The 17,635-nt window shown below is 43.1% G+C and overlaps 1 protein-coding gene across 1 annotated transcript in view; it reads right to left on the minus strand.

Moving 5' to 3' along the window:
- The window catches only part of GPC6 (glypican 6), a 731,553-nt gene that overhangs the window by 90,651 nt on the left and 623,267 nt on the right, over positions 1-17,635 (minus strand). Inside the window, exons 6-7 of the mRNA XM_066588819.1 lie at positions 7,011-7,154; positions 976-1,005 (exon numbers count right to left, since the gene is read on the minus strand). Of these exons, the coding sequence (XP_066444916.1) occupies positions 976-1,005; positions 7,011-7,154 (174 nt within the window). The remainder of the gene's footprint in view (positions 1-975; positions 1,006-7,010; positions 7,155-17,635) is intronic.

A 17,635-nucleotide genomic window follows, 5' to 3' on the forward strand; every position in this document is an offset into this window, starting at 1 on the left:
AATTTCTAAAACTGTTTCTCTGTTAGGTGACAAATATAAAGATGTGTCAGTTAAAAAACAAAAACTGGTACAACATATCTTATCATTTATACAATGCAGACGAGTGTCCTGGTGTTATTGTGTGCCTCCTGACCTGAACCAGGGCACCATCGGAATCAGTAGACCCAGGACTGGGTCATAAATGCGCCCATAATATACTCTTGTAAAAATATTTACTTGACTACATTGAAAACACATTATATCATGGTGTCTGGTCCCTGCCTATCAGCTCAGATAAAAGTGAAGGTTATAGAAGGAGCCTGCAGAGGAAAAAAACAGGTGATAATTCCATATACAAGTCATATAATAGCCAGAAATGGTTATTCTTCATGTACACACACAACAGCTGATTCTGAAAAGTCACCTGAAAAGTTACATAAACTTTAAAGGGAGCACCTAGTGGATTTAGTCCAGGCTCGCCCCATCTGAAACATCTTGTGAATTCATTGCTGCGCTATACAAAACCATATGTCCAGGCTGAAACCACATGTCCAAGCGAGAATTAAACAAAATATGTTTCACGTATAACAATCTGGTTTTACTCTCTAGACAGTGAATGTCTGTATAACAGATGTGCACTTTGCCAATACAGAAATAAAATCTGCCAAATCAATATGCAAAGTTGATAATGTTGTCCCTTCAATTTATTTACCAGTCAGTTTCAAGCAAACATCTGGAAGCACAGTTATTAGATCTCATCATTAAGAAGAAAGTTGCCATGTTTCCAGTAAATAAGACATTTATGATGGGATGAGCTGAACGCGTCTTAGTAGCAGATGTTTATATGCTCATTAAAATCAGATGATGTTTTCTGCCGTCTCTAATTCTTGGAAGTGTGTTATCATCTGCAGCACTCCAGAGGAAGTCAGCGGTACTTGCTTCAGTACTCTCACACACATTCTAAAATACAACTCGGATAGTTAAGAAAAGTCTTACCCTATACTGCATCGTTCTCCAAATTGTCCTCTTTAAAAGCATACAATATATAAAAGAGAAGAAAATGAGAAGTTAATAATAGCAAACAATATGTCTATAAGGCTAAGCATGCTACATTTTATAACTGCAGGATCAAGGGAAAATGTTCTCTTCCCCACAGCGATCACTTATTAGATGTCATTAGTGTGACTACATAGGACAGCTAGCCGCAGATGTCTGTCTGGTTGCTATGAGTTACAGAGTTCCACTGTCATTTCCAATGCCGGCTTCTGTTTAATACATCTATAACACGAGCGGCTCCTGATTATAGCCTGTCACACACAGCGTTTTGTATCCCAAGCCCGGTGCTATCCATAGTCACAAGCCTCTGCATGGATTTAGTAATATGTATCAATTTTTATACTAAGCAGGATTTAGAGCTCTCATACTTGAGGTATGTTCCCACGCTGCAGATTGGTTACAAATTAGTAGATTCGGAACAGAAAAAAGTGCAGTTTAGGGCTTAAACACACGGGCGTGTTTTTGGCCCATTTTGCTGTCGTGATCTTCACAGGAAGCCATTGATTTCAATGGTTTAATTTTCACTATTGGGATTCCTGTGCGTTAATACTACGGGCGGGTTTGAATAGTCGAAAAAAAAATAGCACTGGTTCATGTGCTAACACGCCTGCCCGTCTGTTTAAAGACCCATTTACATGTAAAGATTATCGTTCAAAATTTGTTCCAACAACCGAAAATGAGCGATAATCGTTACATGTAAATGTGGGCATCTTGCAGTTTTCACTTGAACGATGATTTTAAGGTGAACTTAAAATCCATCCTGTAGCTAGTGAGAGATAAAGTATCTCTCAATAGACCGCAGGCTATGATCTCCACAGGAGGCGGCAGATAAAATTGCAATCTGCCAGCAGGCATGAAGAGAACAAAGCAGCTGTGTGCAAACTTGGGTGTGTGCTTATTCACACGCTGGGCTCTGCAAACAGCTCCAGGAGGCCCTTTTACATGCAAATGTAGATGATAAAGTGTTAATGGCCATTAATATACATTAACACTTTATGTAAATAGATCGCAAAATCTTTTTATCTTTCAGTCGTTTGAAAGATTATCTTTGCATGTAAATGAGCCTTAATCCTTTACGTACATTACAGTGCATGTGAATGAAGTTTAACAAATCACACAGCACACATGTTGTGAAATCAAATTACAAATATACAATGGGTGAAAAACATAACCAGACGGTTTTGTACTGGATTTCTGGCCACTAGGTAGTGGATTATGAGTTTAGTTAGGGGTGACTTCAGAAGACCGCACTTGCGTGCGCATTGCACAGTAAATAGAGCCAATTACTTTTAATGGGTTCTTTCTCACGTTTTTTTTTGGGGCATGCAAAAAAAACAAAACTCAACATGCTCTGTGCACTTGCACCACTTGCACACCTAAGGCACCATAGGGGTCTATGCGCACCCGATCTCCATAAAATTGCGCAATGAGCTGCACTATTTTGTGGGAATATCAATAACACTGGGTACTAATTAGGCTGCAAAGCCTTTTCAACCACAGCGTGCGACATGGTCTCTAGCAGTGCAAAAAGTACAGCAAAACACATGTGATAGCACAACCTTCACAGCGCAAAAAGCCGTGATCCCGCTTGCGTTTTTATGCTTATGCTAAACTGAAGCCGCTATAAAGGTCCTTTTATGCAAATGTGAGTGCAAAAAAAGGAGATGTGAACAAACCCATTGAAATCAAAGTGTTCTATTCTCTGCATATTGTGCGTGCATGTGAAGCTGCCCTAACTGGGCAATCTGTCAGATACCCAGTTACAGAAAATACAGTCCTCTCCTGGGACCCAAATCATGAAGAGGACATTAAACAGTCATATGACCAGTAGAGGCAGCGGCATTGCCACAGTCTCTGTTCTATACACAGTACCTGTAAGTATGGCTGTCTACTGTGTACAGAAATACTTTAGTGAATCATGTCAGGTAAAGAAGTAATGACACCTGAGAATATAACTAATTAAGTTTAGTCATATCCTATATTCTGCCTATATTGTGAATTTCATTCCTGCATAGCTGTTTACTTTGGCTGTAAATTCATGCAGAAGTCAATACACAGCAGCTCCCATTATTAATCAGCAGGTATATGCTGAAGATTTATTTTAAACATTATAGGAACTGCACTTGTTTGCAATGATTTATTTGCTGCAAACATCGGTTCATAAATAAACAGCAGCATTTCTAATGGCATAGCACCATGGTGATAATTAGTGCCTATTACTGCTAATATGCGCTATACATTTAAGGAAAGTCTAAGAAATACTATTTTCAATGAGAAATTAAACCTATAAGGTAAAAAAAAAGTTGATGTGAACTTAAAGCACTTCTTTACAAATGTTTTTGTATGTTATTAAAAACAGAAAACAAACTAAAATGAAAAGATGACACATATTAAACAGCCACCAATGTCACACAGCAGAAGATAGGGTCACTCGCAGATTGTGGTAATATCAGTCTCACTGTAACTCGTTAGTGACCTTGTGTTGCTGTGCAGCATTAGCCTAATATGTAAAACTACTGGTGAATTTATCTGTAAAAATGCCTCTATTTTCTGGTCGTTGAAATAAATGAATTATTGCTGTCAATATAAATAAAAACCTAACCCTTAACCCTTTCCAATCCAATTTTGAGTTCAAGGTTTCTAAGAGGCTTTCTCTTTTCGCTGTTATACAACGATGCCATCTGCTGGCTAAAACCAGTGTGTGTGCACCAGAGAGGCTCCAACAGCGGAGTGGCTGGCAATAGATGGTTAGAATACCCTGTCGGACGTCTTCTGACATTGGAGCTGTACAAGCTTCAATCAGAATCTAGGAAGGCGTCGGACATTGGATTGGAAAGGGTTAAGGCTTCGTTTATATATATTTTTGGGTGCATTAAAGATGCCATGAAACATTGCCCAAAAGCTACAATAATATAAACTGACAGTTACTGTTTTTAGGCAGTTTTGGTCTACATGTAAGTCTAAATAGAAAACATTCTAGAAAGAATCCAAAACTAGAGTATGATGAGTTCCTAAATAATGCAATAAATAACTATGAAATGGGAAAAATGTACTTAGCCACGTACTCTAGAATCCCTACTCAAATTGCACTGAAAAATTGCCATACATGCTATGTACTATAGTTCTATTTTGTATTTTGGAAACTTTTTACACTTCGCTTTGGAAAAGTATCTAGAAAATGTAATGTGGCTAAGATTAAATGTAAAATACGCCAGATTTATTAAGGACATTATTTTAGAGGAAAATATTCCTGTAGAGCAAGGTATATTGCTATATTGGTATGTTGCGGTGGTGTAGGGAGAGAAAAGAGCTAACGTAGCAAGCAGCAAATTTGTGCCAAATTTGCACACAGAGTGCGCCACTGTGAGATATTTTGTGCAGTGCCTGTCAGTATTGTCTAGTTTTAAGCTGTCTAATGTTAGGACAATAATAAAAAATCTGCTGATATATGTGATGAGGACTTCATGTTCTCCTCTTAACTACTGGCAAATTTCAAGACTCTGTGATTTTAACAAGCAAAAACAACTAAAATGCCTCTGAAATGTGACTAATACATAAATGCTGGGTCACATCAGCATAACGCTTCCTCCAAATATAGAGGGAAATTTAACAAATCCTGTAAGCCAGTATTCTGGTATAAAAAGTTGCAATGTTTTGCACAAATTCCACTTGCTCAAAAATGTGAGAATTTTAGGCCCTTTTGCGCCCCATTCGCCATGTTTCTAAAAGTTGGCGTTTAAAAAAAAAGGAGGTGTAGCCTCATTGTCCCATAAGATTTACTATAATTTATGCCACAAGCTGGTGTATGTCCACTGGTGAAGATCCATTAGACGTCCCTCAGAAATGCGGCTAGTTGAATATGGGGCATATGGAGAGTAGCAGCAACCACTGCTGGTGTAGATAGATGAAGGGCAATACATAGCTGTTTTTGTGAAAAAAATTTCTGGCTTGTAAAAAATGCCATGAATTTCATATTTCATATTGTGTACAAGTATTTTTGTCTGTATTTATTTTTTTGATACAGACATTTCTGTTCCGTATTTTCGTTATACATTTTTCCAGTCCTATACAGAAGCCTATGGGAAAATACCTCAAATAAACGCCCCACCTAGAGTATGCTGCATTTTGATACAAATGAGCACAAAAAAAACCAACAAAAGTGAAGAAAAATGTCACACAAAAAAATGTCCCTTAGGCTGCATTCAGACGAACGTATATCGGCTCGGTTTTCACGCCGAGCCGATATACGTTGTCCTCGTGTGCAGGGGGGGAGGATAGAAGAGCCAGGAGCAGGAACTGAGCTCCCGCCCCCTCTCTGCCTCCTCTCCGCCCCTCTGCACTATTTGCAATGGGGAGAGGTGGGGCAGGGGCGGGGCTAAGTTTTGAGAATTAGCCCCACCCTCTGCTCGCCTCTCCCCATTGCAAATAGTGCAGAGGGGCGGAGAGGAGGCAGAGAGGGGGCGGGAGCTCAGTTCCTGCTCCTGGCTCTTCCATCCTCCCCCCCTGCACACGAGGACAACGTATATCGGCTCGGCGTGAAAACCGAGCCGATATATGTTCGTCTGAATGCAGCCTTAGGATTGAAGCGTGTCTACAACATTTACACTCTCTACATTTAGACCCCTGTATGCAAGTTAATAGATTCTATATGCAGCTATTTAAAATGTTAACAATGGCCCAAGTATCTCTTTCAGAGTAAGGGGTTAATGGGTTTGTCTGAACTACTGATGATCCATCTTCAAGATAGGCCATCAGTAGTTGATTGGAGAAGGTCCACTAATTGGATGCCTGTTATCCAGGAAGCTTACAGCTCTGGTCACATTGCAGCAGCCCAGGTTGTTAATGAATTCATTGAATTCAACAGGAGTTACCAACCGGGGTCTCTGAAATGTGCATGGCACTCTCAGCTTCCGGCTCTATACATACTGTCAACAGCCCAGAAAACAGCTGATCACCGGGGGTTTCAAGTGATGGATCCTCACCAATCAACTATTGATAACCTATCCAGAGGGTAGGTAATTAATAGTTCAGCCAAGGACAACCCTGTAAGAGAGATGTGTATAGACAGAATAAGTTTACAAATTAGTCATCAAATCCATGTATTGCCATTTTCTCATGAGAGGGATATTATTTACAGTACATAAAACAGGAAAAAACCTACAGGCATTGGCTTAAAATCCCTATTTCTGTCTAGATAGAATCAGACAGCATGGTTAGTGCATGTCTGAAGATATATAAACCTGTCAACCTGCTCAGTCAGTGAGTCTCCACATAATTAATTATAGGCAAACAATAAAACATTATGTCATTAATCATGTCAGAGCAAAAAACTACATTGACTCTGTTAAAGTGTATAAAGTAGCTATAGTGTGTAAGTGTATATCTATACAACAATGCACCAAAGAAAGCAAATGTACAAAGCAACTAAAATGGCTTAAAGGGGTTTGCTGTGGAAATACTATTGAGGACTTGTCCTCAGGATAGGTCATCAATAGCTATAGTTGATCGGCTGGGGTCCACCTCTCGGGACCCCAACCAATCAGCTGTGCACCGACCTCCCATGTAGTGGCCGGAACTTGTAACTGCAGACACGTAGTTACAAGTGCTGGCCACTGCACGGAGGCTGGCTCGGAGGCTTCCGCTCAGATCTCTGTTTATCGAGGCACTGACAGCATGCACTCGCCCGATCAACTATTGATGACCTATCTTGATGATAGGTCATAAATAGTATTTCCACGGAAAACCCCTTTAATTTCTTTATTGGAGCAGTGCCTAAAGTATCCTTCAAACCATTAGGATCCATAATATTTTCATAGTGGCGAGCCCAGAAAGCTTAGTTTAAACTTTTTCATGGATCTATCCTTTATTTATACAAAAGGAAAACAGTTGGGTAAAAATGAGACTACTTTGTAGACTTTATTCTGTAAGCTCATTTGTATATGACTATTGAATGGATATTATGGGAAAAAACATACCAGTCTGTCCATACTAGTTCCAGCAGCAGTTGTAGGTTTTTCATGTAAACTGTAGGGTTTGAAATATAAGTTATGCCTTACGGAGAATGATCTCAATGTTCTTGTTGAATGAAGTGATTTAGGTTGGCCACATCCAAGAAATACCTGAACAGATGAAGACAAATGACAGAAATTACTTGCATTACATTAAGTTTCTTGACAATACTTTTTGAACAGGTCTTAAATAGAGATGAGCGAGCACCAAAATGCTCGGGTGCTCGTTACTCGAGACGAACTTTTCGCGATGCTCGAGGGTTCATTTCGAGTAACGAACCCCATTGAAGTCAATGGGCGACTCGAGCATTTTTGTATATCGCCGATGCTCGCTAAGGTTTTCATTTGTGAAAATCTGGGCAATTCAAGAAAGTGATGGGAACGACACAGCAACGGAAAGGGCAGGCGAGGGGCTACATGTTGGGCTGCATCTCAAGTTCCCAGGTCCCACTATTAAGCCACAATAGCGGCAAGAGTGCCCTCCCCCAATGGTTCCCCAGAGGAACCATTGCTGCCCATTCTGGGCAGGGGCCCGAGAACAGTTCCTGGGAGTCTGCCTGCTCCTCAGAATGTGTCATTGTAATGGAGTGAGGAGGCTGGGAGGAAGGAGGAGCAGCAGCCAGAGGATTCAGAGTTGCAGCAGTGGACGGCGTAGAACTCTGGGTGGTCGATAGATTGCTGGATGCACTTTCTGCCATCCACGACAGGACCTGCTCACACTGCTCATTTTCTAATAAAGGTCTACCGCGTGGACCCATTAATTGTGAGATTAATCTGGGGACACCAGAAACGTGCCTCTCTCCTAATCCCGCAGCAGTCGGCTGTGATACACCTGGATCAGGAGCTCGGCCTGTGCCCACACCCTGACTTGGGCCTCCGCGTCCTCGGCCGCGTCCACGTCCTCTAGGCCTACCCCTACCCCTCAGCATGGTGTATTACCAGTAGTGCAGAAACAGAACGCTGTAATTAAATGTGCCGCTTATTGGCCTGTGGTTGGAGGCTGACTTCGCTTACGGAACGCACAGCAGAGCCAGGAAAGAATTTTGCGCAAGCCTGTAGTGAGACCTAGGTGCGTATGACTGAGCTAGTGGAATTCACAGCGCAGAAGCAGTCAAGTGTCCAAAGGCCACTAGTAGGCCTTAAGTATTTTGCTTCTATTTTTTTAAAGGCTGAGCTGAGACAGCAGACAGATACTGTAGGCAGTGTATATATGTATACTGTTTCCCTCTGGACGGGATGACGGCGGTGATGTAACGGGCAACGCAGAGCCAGGAAAGAATTTTGCGTAATTAGCTGCATAATAATTAGGACTACTACCCCCAGCAGAGACGCAGTACACTCAAGACGATCACAGGCAGCCCAAAGATAGTATTTTTCCCAAATTTGTTTGAAAAAGCCCACTGCCTATATAGACAGTATATCTCTTTCCCTGCCTCACCAGTACTGGCCCTATACTATGTACAAGGACTGCAGACTGTTTCCCTCTGGACGGGATGACGGCGGTGATGTAACGGGCAACGCAGAGCCAGGAAAGAATTTTGCGCAAGCCTGCTGTAACACTTAGCTGCGTAATAATTAGGACTAGTATCCCCAGCAGAGACGCAGTACACTCAAGACGATCACAGGCAGCCCAAAGATAGTATTTTTCCCAAATTTGTTTAAAAAAGCCCACTGCCTATATAGACAGTATATCTCGTTCCCTGCCTCACCAGTACTGGCCCTATACTATGTACAAGGACTGCAGACTGAGGACGCACTGCTCTGCACGCCCGATATACAAAAAAAAAATGTGCAACACTGCAAAAAGCAGCCTCAACAGTACTGCACAGGGTCAGATGTGGCCCTAAGAAGGACCGTTGGGGTTCTTCAAGCCTAAAATAACTCCTAACGCTCTCCCTATAGCAGCTCCGGCACCAGCAGCACTGTCCCTGATCTATGTCAGAATGCATCTGTGGCGAGCCGCGGGCGGGGCAGATTTAAATACTCGGGTGACACCTGATCTCACCAGCCACTCACTGCAGGGGGGTGGTATAGGGCTTGAACGTCGCAGGGGGAAGTTGTAATGCCTTCCCTGTCTTTCTATTGGCCAGAAAAGCGTGCTAATGTCTCAGAGATGAAAGTGAAAGTAACTCGAACATCGCGTGGTGCTCGCCTCTAGTAACGAGCATCTCGAACACCCTAATACTCGAACGAGCATCAAGCTCGGACGAGTACGTTCGCTCATATCTAGTCTTAAACCTCATTCCTGTCACCTAACACTTGTAAGGCTGTGATACCTGTATGAAGGCAGAACACTGCTGAGGCCAGCGCCAATGTGGATAGACAGCTCTGGAATGGCAGGGGATTAAATGGGTGTGCAATGTTTATGTTCTTTTATTTTCAGCATTTCCTGCCTTTAAAAAAACATTGTTTTATCCCAGAGAACCCCTTTAACTTAATTGCCAGTTAAACTGTGAGGCTCCTGCTCTAAACTTTGCTGTAGAGTCCTTTGAATCCTAGTTAAAGTGAAACTCCTGGCTTCAGGGAAAGTTTTTAGAATTAGTAAAACGGACCTAATAAGTTCATTTAAAATGCTGTGTGTGTTAATCATTTCACTCTGGTTGTTCAGTTGTAAGTTTCTACTATACTTTGTTCTCTGTAAGTCCCTAATGCCACAAGAAATAGTGACTACTGCTACAACATGTGACCTAATAACTATGTCTAAATATATCAGGGGACAATACAGAGATGTCTCCCATCATCTATTTATACCCAGGAATGTGACTGCAATGTGACTGCAATCTACGACTAGATGGTAATGGTGATGGTGAATTCGCTAAAAGAGTTCAAGAGGGGTCTGGACGCCATTCTTTAAAGTAACAATATTACATATTATAGTCACTAGATTATTTGAGAGGGGTTGTTCATCCCGGTTGTTATTCTGACCGCTAGATTTGGAAGGTATTTTTTCCCTACAATGAAAATTGGTTTCTACCTAGAGATGAGCGAGTATACTCATAGTAACATAGTAACATAGTATGTAAGGCTGAATGAAGACAATGTCCATCTAGTCCAGCCTGTCTATCCTACTGTGTTGATCCAGAGGAAGGCAAAAAAAACCAAGGCCAGAAGCCAATTAGCCCTTTTGGGGGAAAAATTCCTTCCCCACTCCCTAATGGCAATCAGACTGTTCCCTGGATCAATCCCTAATAGTTCCTACCTGCCTGTAAACCAGGATTGACACCTAACCTAATATTTATATCCTGTAATATCCTTCTTTTCCAGAAAGACATCAAGTCCCCTTTTAAACTCCTCTATGGATTTTGCCATCACCACTTCCTCCGGTAGAGAGTTCCACAGTCTAACTGCTCTTACAGTAAAGAATCCCCTTCTATGTTGGTGATGAAACCTACTTTCCTCTAATCGTAGCGGATGTCCTCTTGTTACCGTCGTGGTCCTGGGTGTAAACAGATCGTGGGAGAGATCCATGTGTTGTCCCCTCATGTACTTATACATGGTTATTTGGTCGCCTCTTAACCTTCTTTTTTCTAGAGTAAATAGTCCCAATTTGGATAGCCTCTCTGGGTATTCCAGTCTCGTCATTCCATGTATTAGTTTAGTTGCCCTTCTTTGAACCCCCTCAAGCACTGTGACATCTTTCCTGAGCACCGGTGTCCAGAATTGTACGCAGTATTCCATGTGAGGCCTGACAAGTGCCTTATATAATGGAAGGATAATGTTCTCGTCCTTCGCCCCTATACCTCTTTTAATGCACCCCAAGATTTTATTTGCCTTTGCAGCAGCTGACTGGCATTGGTTACTCCAGTTTAGTCTATTATCCACTAATACCCCCAGATCCTTTTCCATATCACTTTTCCCTAGTGGTACCCCATTAAGTGAATATTAGTGACATCCGTTTCTCCTGCCCATGTGCATAGTCTTACATTTTTCAACATTGAACTTCATTTGCCATTTTTCTGCCCAAGCCCCCAGCTTATCCAGGTCCGTTTGTAGCCGCACATTGTCCTCCGTTGCATTAATTATATTGTATAATTTTGTGTCATCTGCAAATATTGATATTTTGCTGTGCAGCCCCTCTATCAGGTCATTGATAAATATGTTGAACAGAGTGGGGCCTAATACTGAACCCTGTGGCACCCCGCTAGCGACTGTGGTCCAATCAGAGTATGAGCCATTTATTACCACCCTCTGCTTTCTATCATTGAGCCAATTTTTTACCCACTTACACACGTTTTCGCCCAGTCCGAGCTGCCTCATTTTGTATATTAGCCTATTATGTGGCACGGTGTCAAAGGCTTTAGAGAAGTCCAGATATACGAGATCAATAGATTCTCCCTGGTCCAGCTTAGAGCTTACTTCATCGTAGAAACTGATCAGATTTGTCTGACATGAGCGACCCTTCATGAATCCATGCTGGTGAGGAGTTATTCCCTTAATCTCCTTGAGGTACTCATCGATGGCGTCTCTCAGAATCCCCTCGAAAATTTTTCCCGTTACTGAAGTGAGACTTACTGGCCTGTAGTTACCAGGCTCACTTTTGCTCCCTTTTTTGTAAATTGGAACCACGTTGGCAATGTGCCAATCCAATGGTACTACACCGGTTTTGATAGTGTCTAGAAATATTAGGTATAGCGGCCTAGCTATCTCGTCACTTAGTTCCCTTAGTATCCTTGGGTGTAATCCATCTGGGCCCGGCGATTTATCAATTTTAGTTTTCTTTAGACGCTTCCGCACCTCCTCCTGCGTTAGGTATGAGATATTTTGTGAGGGGTTCGTTTTATTCCCCTGCATCTCGTGTGGCATTTCCTTTTCTTTGGTGAATACACTTGAGAAGAAACTGTTTAGTAGATTTACTTTCCCTTCGTCATCATCAATGATTTCTCCTGCATTGTTTTTTAAAGGGCCAGCGCTCTCCCTGCATATCCTTTTGCTGTTAATGTAGTTGAAAAATAGTTTCGGGTTGTTTTTGCTCTCTTTGGCGATCCGTCTTTCTGCTTCCTCCTTGGCAGTTTTGATCGTATCTTTGCATATTTAGTTTTTTTCCCTGTATGATTTTAGCGCTTCTTCGCTGCCTTGTTGCTTTAGTAGTTTGAACGCTTTCTTTTTTTCGTTTATTGCCCCTCTTACCGTCTTGTCGAGCCACATTGGTTTCCTTTTAGCTGAGTTTCTTTTATTTTTAAAGGGAATGAACTGCTCACATGAGGCGATTAGGATCCTTTTGAACTTTTCCCATTTGTCCTCCGTACTGATATTTTTGAGGATGTTGTCCCAATTAATGTTACCGATAGTAGTTCTAAGCTCATCAAATTTTGCTTTACTAAAGTTTAGTTTCTTTGTCACTCACTGATAAGGCTTCCTATTGATTGACAGCTGGAAGTTGATTATATTGTGGTCACTGTTCCCCAAGTGCCCCTCAACCTGCACCCCCGTTATTCGGTCCGGTTTGTTGGTTAGTACTAGGTCCAGAATGCCCCTCCCTCTTGTTGGTCCCTGCACAAGTTGGTTCAGGTAATTGTCTTTAATTACTCTCAAGAATTTGTCACCCCTGTGAGATTTGCAGGTTTCCTTCTCCCATGTTATATCTGGGTAATTAAAGTCCCACATGATAATTACTTCGTTTCGCTTTGACACCTCTTCTATCTGCCTTAGTAGTAAGTTTTCAGTTTCTTCTGTTGCTTTTGGTGGTCGATAGAAGACCCCTATCAGGATTTTGTTATTTTTTCCTCCCTGTATTTCTACCCACAGAGATTCCACCTGTTCGTCTCCTATCCCTATATCCTCCCGTAGCCTCGGCTTCAAGTTGGATTTGACGTACAGACATACCCCTCCCCCTTTCTGGTTCCTTCGGTCTCTTCTGAAGAGATTGTACCCCTGCAAATTCACCGCCCAATCGCACTTATCATCAAGCCATGTTTCCGTAATTCCGACTATATCATAGTTTTCATCAGTCATTCTCGCTTCAAGCTCACCCACTTTACCAATCAGACTTCTTGCATTCGTGGTCATACAATTTATATCATTTTTTTTGTTTTTTAAATTTGTTTTGTTGCTATTCGTACTTATGGCTAATCTATCAGTTCTAACTGTACTAACCCCAACCCCTGCTCGACCCCTATTCCCTTTGCTTGGACCCGGATCGCTAGTTACACTGGCTACCCCACTATTTCTCATTTTACCCTCCCCTCCAGTCCCTAGTTTAAACACTCCTCCAGCCTTCTAGCCATCTTTTCCCCCAGCACAGCTGCACCCTCCCCATTAAGATGCAGCCCGTCCCTACGTTAGAGCCTGTAGCCGACAGCAAAGTCAGCCCAATTCTCCAGGAACCCAAATCCCTCCTTCTTACACCAACTCCGGAGCCACTTGTTTACCTCCCTAGAATCCTGCTGCCTTTCTAGTGTGGCTTTAGGTACAGGTAGTATTTCCGAGAAAACTACCCTGGAGGTCCTCGCCCTAAGCTTGGACCCTAAGTCCCTGAAATCATTTTTGAGGGCCCTCCATTGACCTCTAACTTGTTCATTGGTGCCAACGTGCACCATGACCGCTGGATCCTCACCAGCCCCTCCCAGTAATCTGTCAATCCGATCCGCAATGTGTCGAACTCGAGCGCCAGGAAGACAACACGCCGTTCGACGATCCCGGTCTTTATGGCAGATTGCCCTCTCTGTCCCCCTAATAATTGAGTCCCTCACCACTAGAACCTGTCTAGCCTGCCCTGCGCTCCCCGTCTCACTGGAGCAGTCATCCCCCTGGCGTTCAGAGGGCATGTCGTGCTGCAGCGGTGCTGGCTCTGTAATGGCATCGCCCTCATCTGCCAACGTTGCAGACATGTTGGGTTGTGCCAGTTCAGGACCAGCCTCCCTGGATCTATTCCCTCTACGCCTCCTTCTATCTGACACCCAGCTGACTGCCTGCTCCCCCTGCACTTCCGTACTACCATCCGCCATCGCCTCTACCCCAGCGAGTGCCTGCTCAGTGAGCACCAAACTCCTTTCCATGATGTCAATCGCTCTCAGTGTTGCCAGTTGCCCATTTAGATCCAGAATTTGGGCTTCTAAATGTGCGACATGCACGCATCTTGCGCAACAGTATGCACCCTCGATCGGCTGATCAAGGACCGCATACATTGCACAAGTAGCACACTGGATGACATTGCCAGACATGGAGCTCATCCTAATGGGGATCTACAATTTACTTGTGGAAGTAGTGAAGATAGACTTGTTCACACTCCGCTCACACGCTGCTATAATCGCTCACACGCTGCTGCAACCGCTGACCCGCTGCTGCAACCGCTGACCTGCTGCTGCAACCCCTCATCCGCTGCTGCAACCCCTCACCCGCTGCTGCAACCCCTCAACTGCTCACACGCTGCTGCAACCGCTCACACGCTGCTGCAACCGCTTACACGCTGCCGCTCTCGCGCAACCTCTTACCCGCTGACACTTATGCGCAACCAGTCACAAAAATTTTTTTTTTAATTTATTTATTTATTTATTTTTTTACCCCCCTCACAAACACTTAGACCCCCAGACACAGACACACACAGAAGACACAACTAACCAGATACACAGAAGACACACACTTAGCTCACAAACACACACAGAATATACTTATCAGCTCCTCCACTCCTCCACTCCTCCTGGTGACGTCACCCACTGTCCCGGCGGCCGCTCACTCTGCCCTCCTGTCTCAGCTGCTCCGTTCTGGTCCCCTCCGCTGCTGCTGGTGCTAGACTCCTGGTGGCCTCTTGGCGCTGGCTGCTGCGCTCCGGTCTCTCCGGTCTTCTCCTTGCTGCCCCCGCACCTGCTTCGGCTGCTGCCCCCGCACCTGCTTCGGCTGCTGAGCTGCTCCGCTGTCCCCTTCAGCCCCCCGCTCGTGCCTCCATCTCGTGCCGCTGCTCCTGGCGTCTGACGTCACTTCCGGTTAGAAAACCTTACTCAAGCGAGTAGTGCCTTAGCCGAGTATCTCCCCGCTGGTCTCTAAAAATTCGGGGTCCAGCGGGGGTCGGGGAGTGGCGGGGGAGAGTGGGGAGGAACAGAGGGGAGATCTCTCTCTCCCTCTCTCTTCCCCGCTCCCCCCTGCTCCCCGCCGCAACTCACCTGTCCCCGGCGTCGGCCCCCGAATAATGTGCCTTAGCGAGTATACTCACTCATCTCTATTTCTGCCCCATGTTTTATTTGCCTTCCTCTGGATTAACTTTGCACAATGGGCAGAATAGGATGGACGTGTCTTTTTTCAGGCCCAAAACCTATCTATGTTACTGGCCTGTATAGGAGAAGTTGTCAAAATTACGCCCGCTTCTCTGACATCGCTCAGTGCTGCATCTTACAGATTTACAGCTGTACATTACACTATTAGACTGAGAACTATATGCTTCTTTAAGGCAATTCTCCGAGTTTTGTGGTCCAAGTGCAGGAGGAAAAAATCAAAATGAAGAAGAGAGATCTCGTTATTAAGTTGTTTTCAGAGCGTATTTTCACTAATACAGTAGTTCACTCTTTTTATCTGCCCATAATGCAGAGCTAATGTAAGGGCCCTTTTACACTGAAGATTATTGTTCAGATCTTCATGGGATCGCGGGAATCTGAACGCTGATCGTTCAATGTAAATGCCTGCACGATCTGAACAATAATTTCATGCAGACATAAAAATCAAATGATGATCTGTGTTTGTAAACAGGCAGTTGTTGATCTATGAATAACTGCCTATTGACTTTAAATGGAGGCGGGCGGACTAGAATGATCTCTGGCCCGCTCCGCCTCCATTCACTGAGCGATCCTCACTCCTGTGTGAAAGCACAGGAGCAATTATTGCTGGGATGACTGTTGGATGCTTCAATGCCCGAAAGTTGTCCCGTGTAAGATGAACCCCGGTCTATGAGTCTGTTGACATGAATGTATTAAATACACACATACATTAAAACTGCAGCAGGCACTACTTTCATCTGTTTTGCAGATAGAAAATTCCCATTGAAGACTATGGAGAGAGCTTAAAGTATAGCAGGTTCCAAACTGTGTCTGTATTGCATCACTATTCCATTGATTGGTATTATATTTGTCATTAATATAGATCCTCAATACAGACAAAGTGACATTAGTATTGCATTTGTAGTTGCATTGTTTGGTATTAATCTCTACTGGGGAAAAGTAGATTATTTTTGCTCAATAGTAATTATACTAGAGATGAGTGAGCATACTCGTTAAGGACAGATACTCCAGTATCGTCTCTTTCGAGTACCTGCCTGCTCGCCCGCAAAGATTAGGGTGCCGGCTGGGGGCGGCAGGGGAGAGCGGGGGGGGGGGGGGGAACAAGGGGTAGATCTCTCTCTCCCCACCGCTCCCTCCTGCTCACTCCCGCAACACAGCGCTCACCCCCACCGGCACCTGAATCTTTGCAGGCAAGCAGGCAGGTACTCGGTAAGGACGATACTCACTGGAGTATCTGTCCTTACCGAGTACGCTCGCTCATCTCTAATTAATACCAATCATACCAGATCCAAAGTGGACTTCACTTTGGCATCTTCACCTACACAACTCAGTAACATGCAGCAGTATCTGTTGCTGCTTATGGTTTAAAGGCCCTATACTGTACAGAGCAACATGGCAACTTGCATTTCAGGGACCAGAATGAAATAATTAATTGCCCTGGTAAGTTCACTAATCCAAATTGTTTCATTTTAGTAATTAAGAACATTTGAAGATAGTACTACTATAGTACTATGTGAAAGGAATGATTTCTGTAACTTGCTAATATAATATAATACAGTAGCTCTAGACTGGAGCTTTACTTTAAATGCTGCGATTGATTGTATCCTTACTATGGTATAGTTTGTGGGTTATCTGACTGCATCGAAAATGTTTTCTAGTTTAAAACGTTATCTTCAGTATTTAGCAGAATTGACCCTGGCTGTAAGGGTAATGATTGGTAATATATGGAAGTGGTATGTACCCATTCCAGGTAAGAGAACAGCATACTATTTTGATTTGAAATTGAAGTGTACATTTGTTGAATCTTAGATAGAAGGAAAATAAATTGGTTCTCCAAGACATACTGCCTGTAGAGTGACAATCTGTGCTAGTATAACTGCTAAATTTCTGAAGAACAATCCAAGTCGATTAAGAGTTTAATATTAACTAGCAAACAGCTGTAGGCATGCTGCAGAATACCAATAAATTGTATCCCTCTGATCAAATAAAGAGCTTAAATTGGAAGGCGAGAAATAACTATCATTGTAGATGTTTATTGTCATGTCAAAGGCTCTCTAAAATGGAGCAAATTGAACAAGTAAAAGACCAGAGAACTTAATAATATTTGTCCTAAGTGAATGCAAGACACACCACTTTGAATGTGAAATATATAAGCCATAGTTTTCTCTCATCTAAACTGATCAATAAACAAGCTCAAGCATCGCTTTTATTGCAGGAATAATAAAAAGGCGAACACTGATGGCTTCCTGTGAAGCTTATCTCAACAGATATCCAGGGACAAAACATAAAACATATGAGCCTATACGTATTGCAATAAATAGTGAAATTATATTTATTCTAAAATTGTAACATATCCAAGACTATTGTTTTCACTATCTCTATACTCTT

Source organism: Eleutherodactylus coqui, chromosome 1, assembly GCF_035609145.1.
Source record: "Eleutherodactylus coqui strain aEleCoq1 chromosome 1, aEleCoq1.hap1, whole genome shotgun sequence".
In the NCBI taxonomy this organism is placed as follows: Eukaryota; Metazoa; Chordata; class Amphibia; order Anura; family Eleutherodactylidae; genus Eleutherodactylus; species Eleutherodactylus coqui.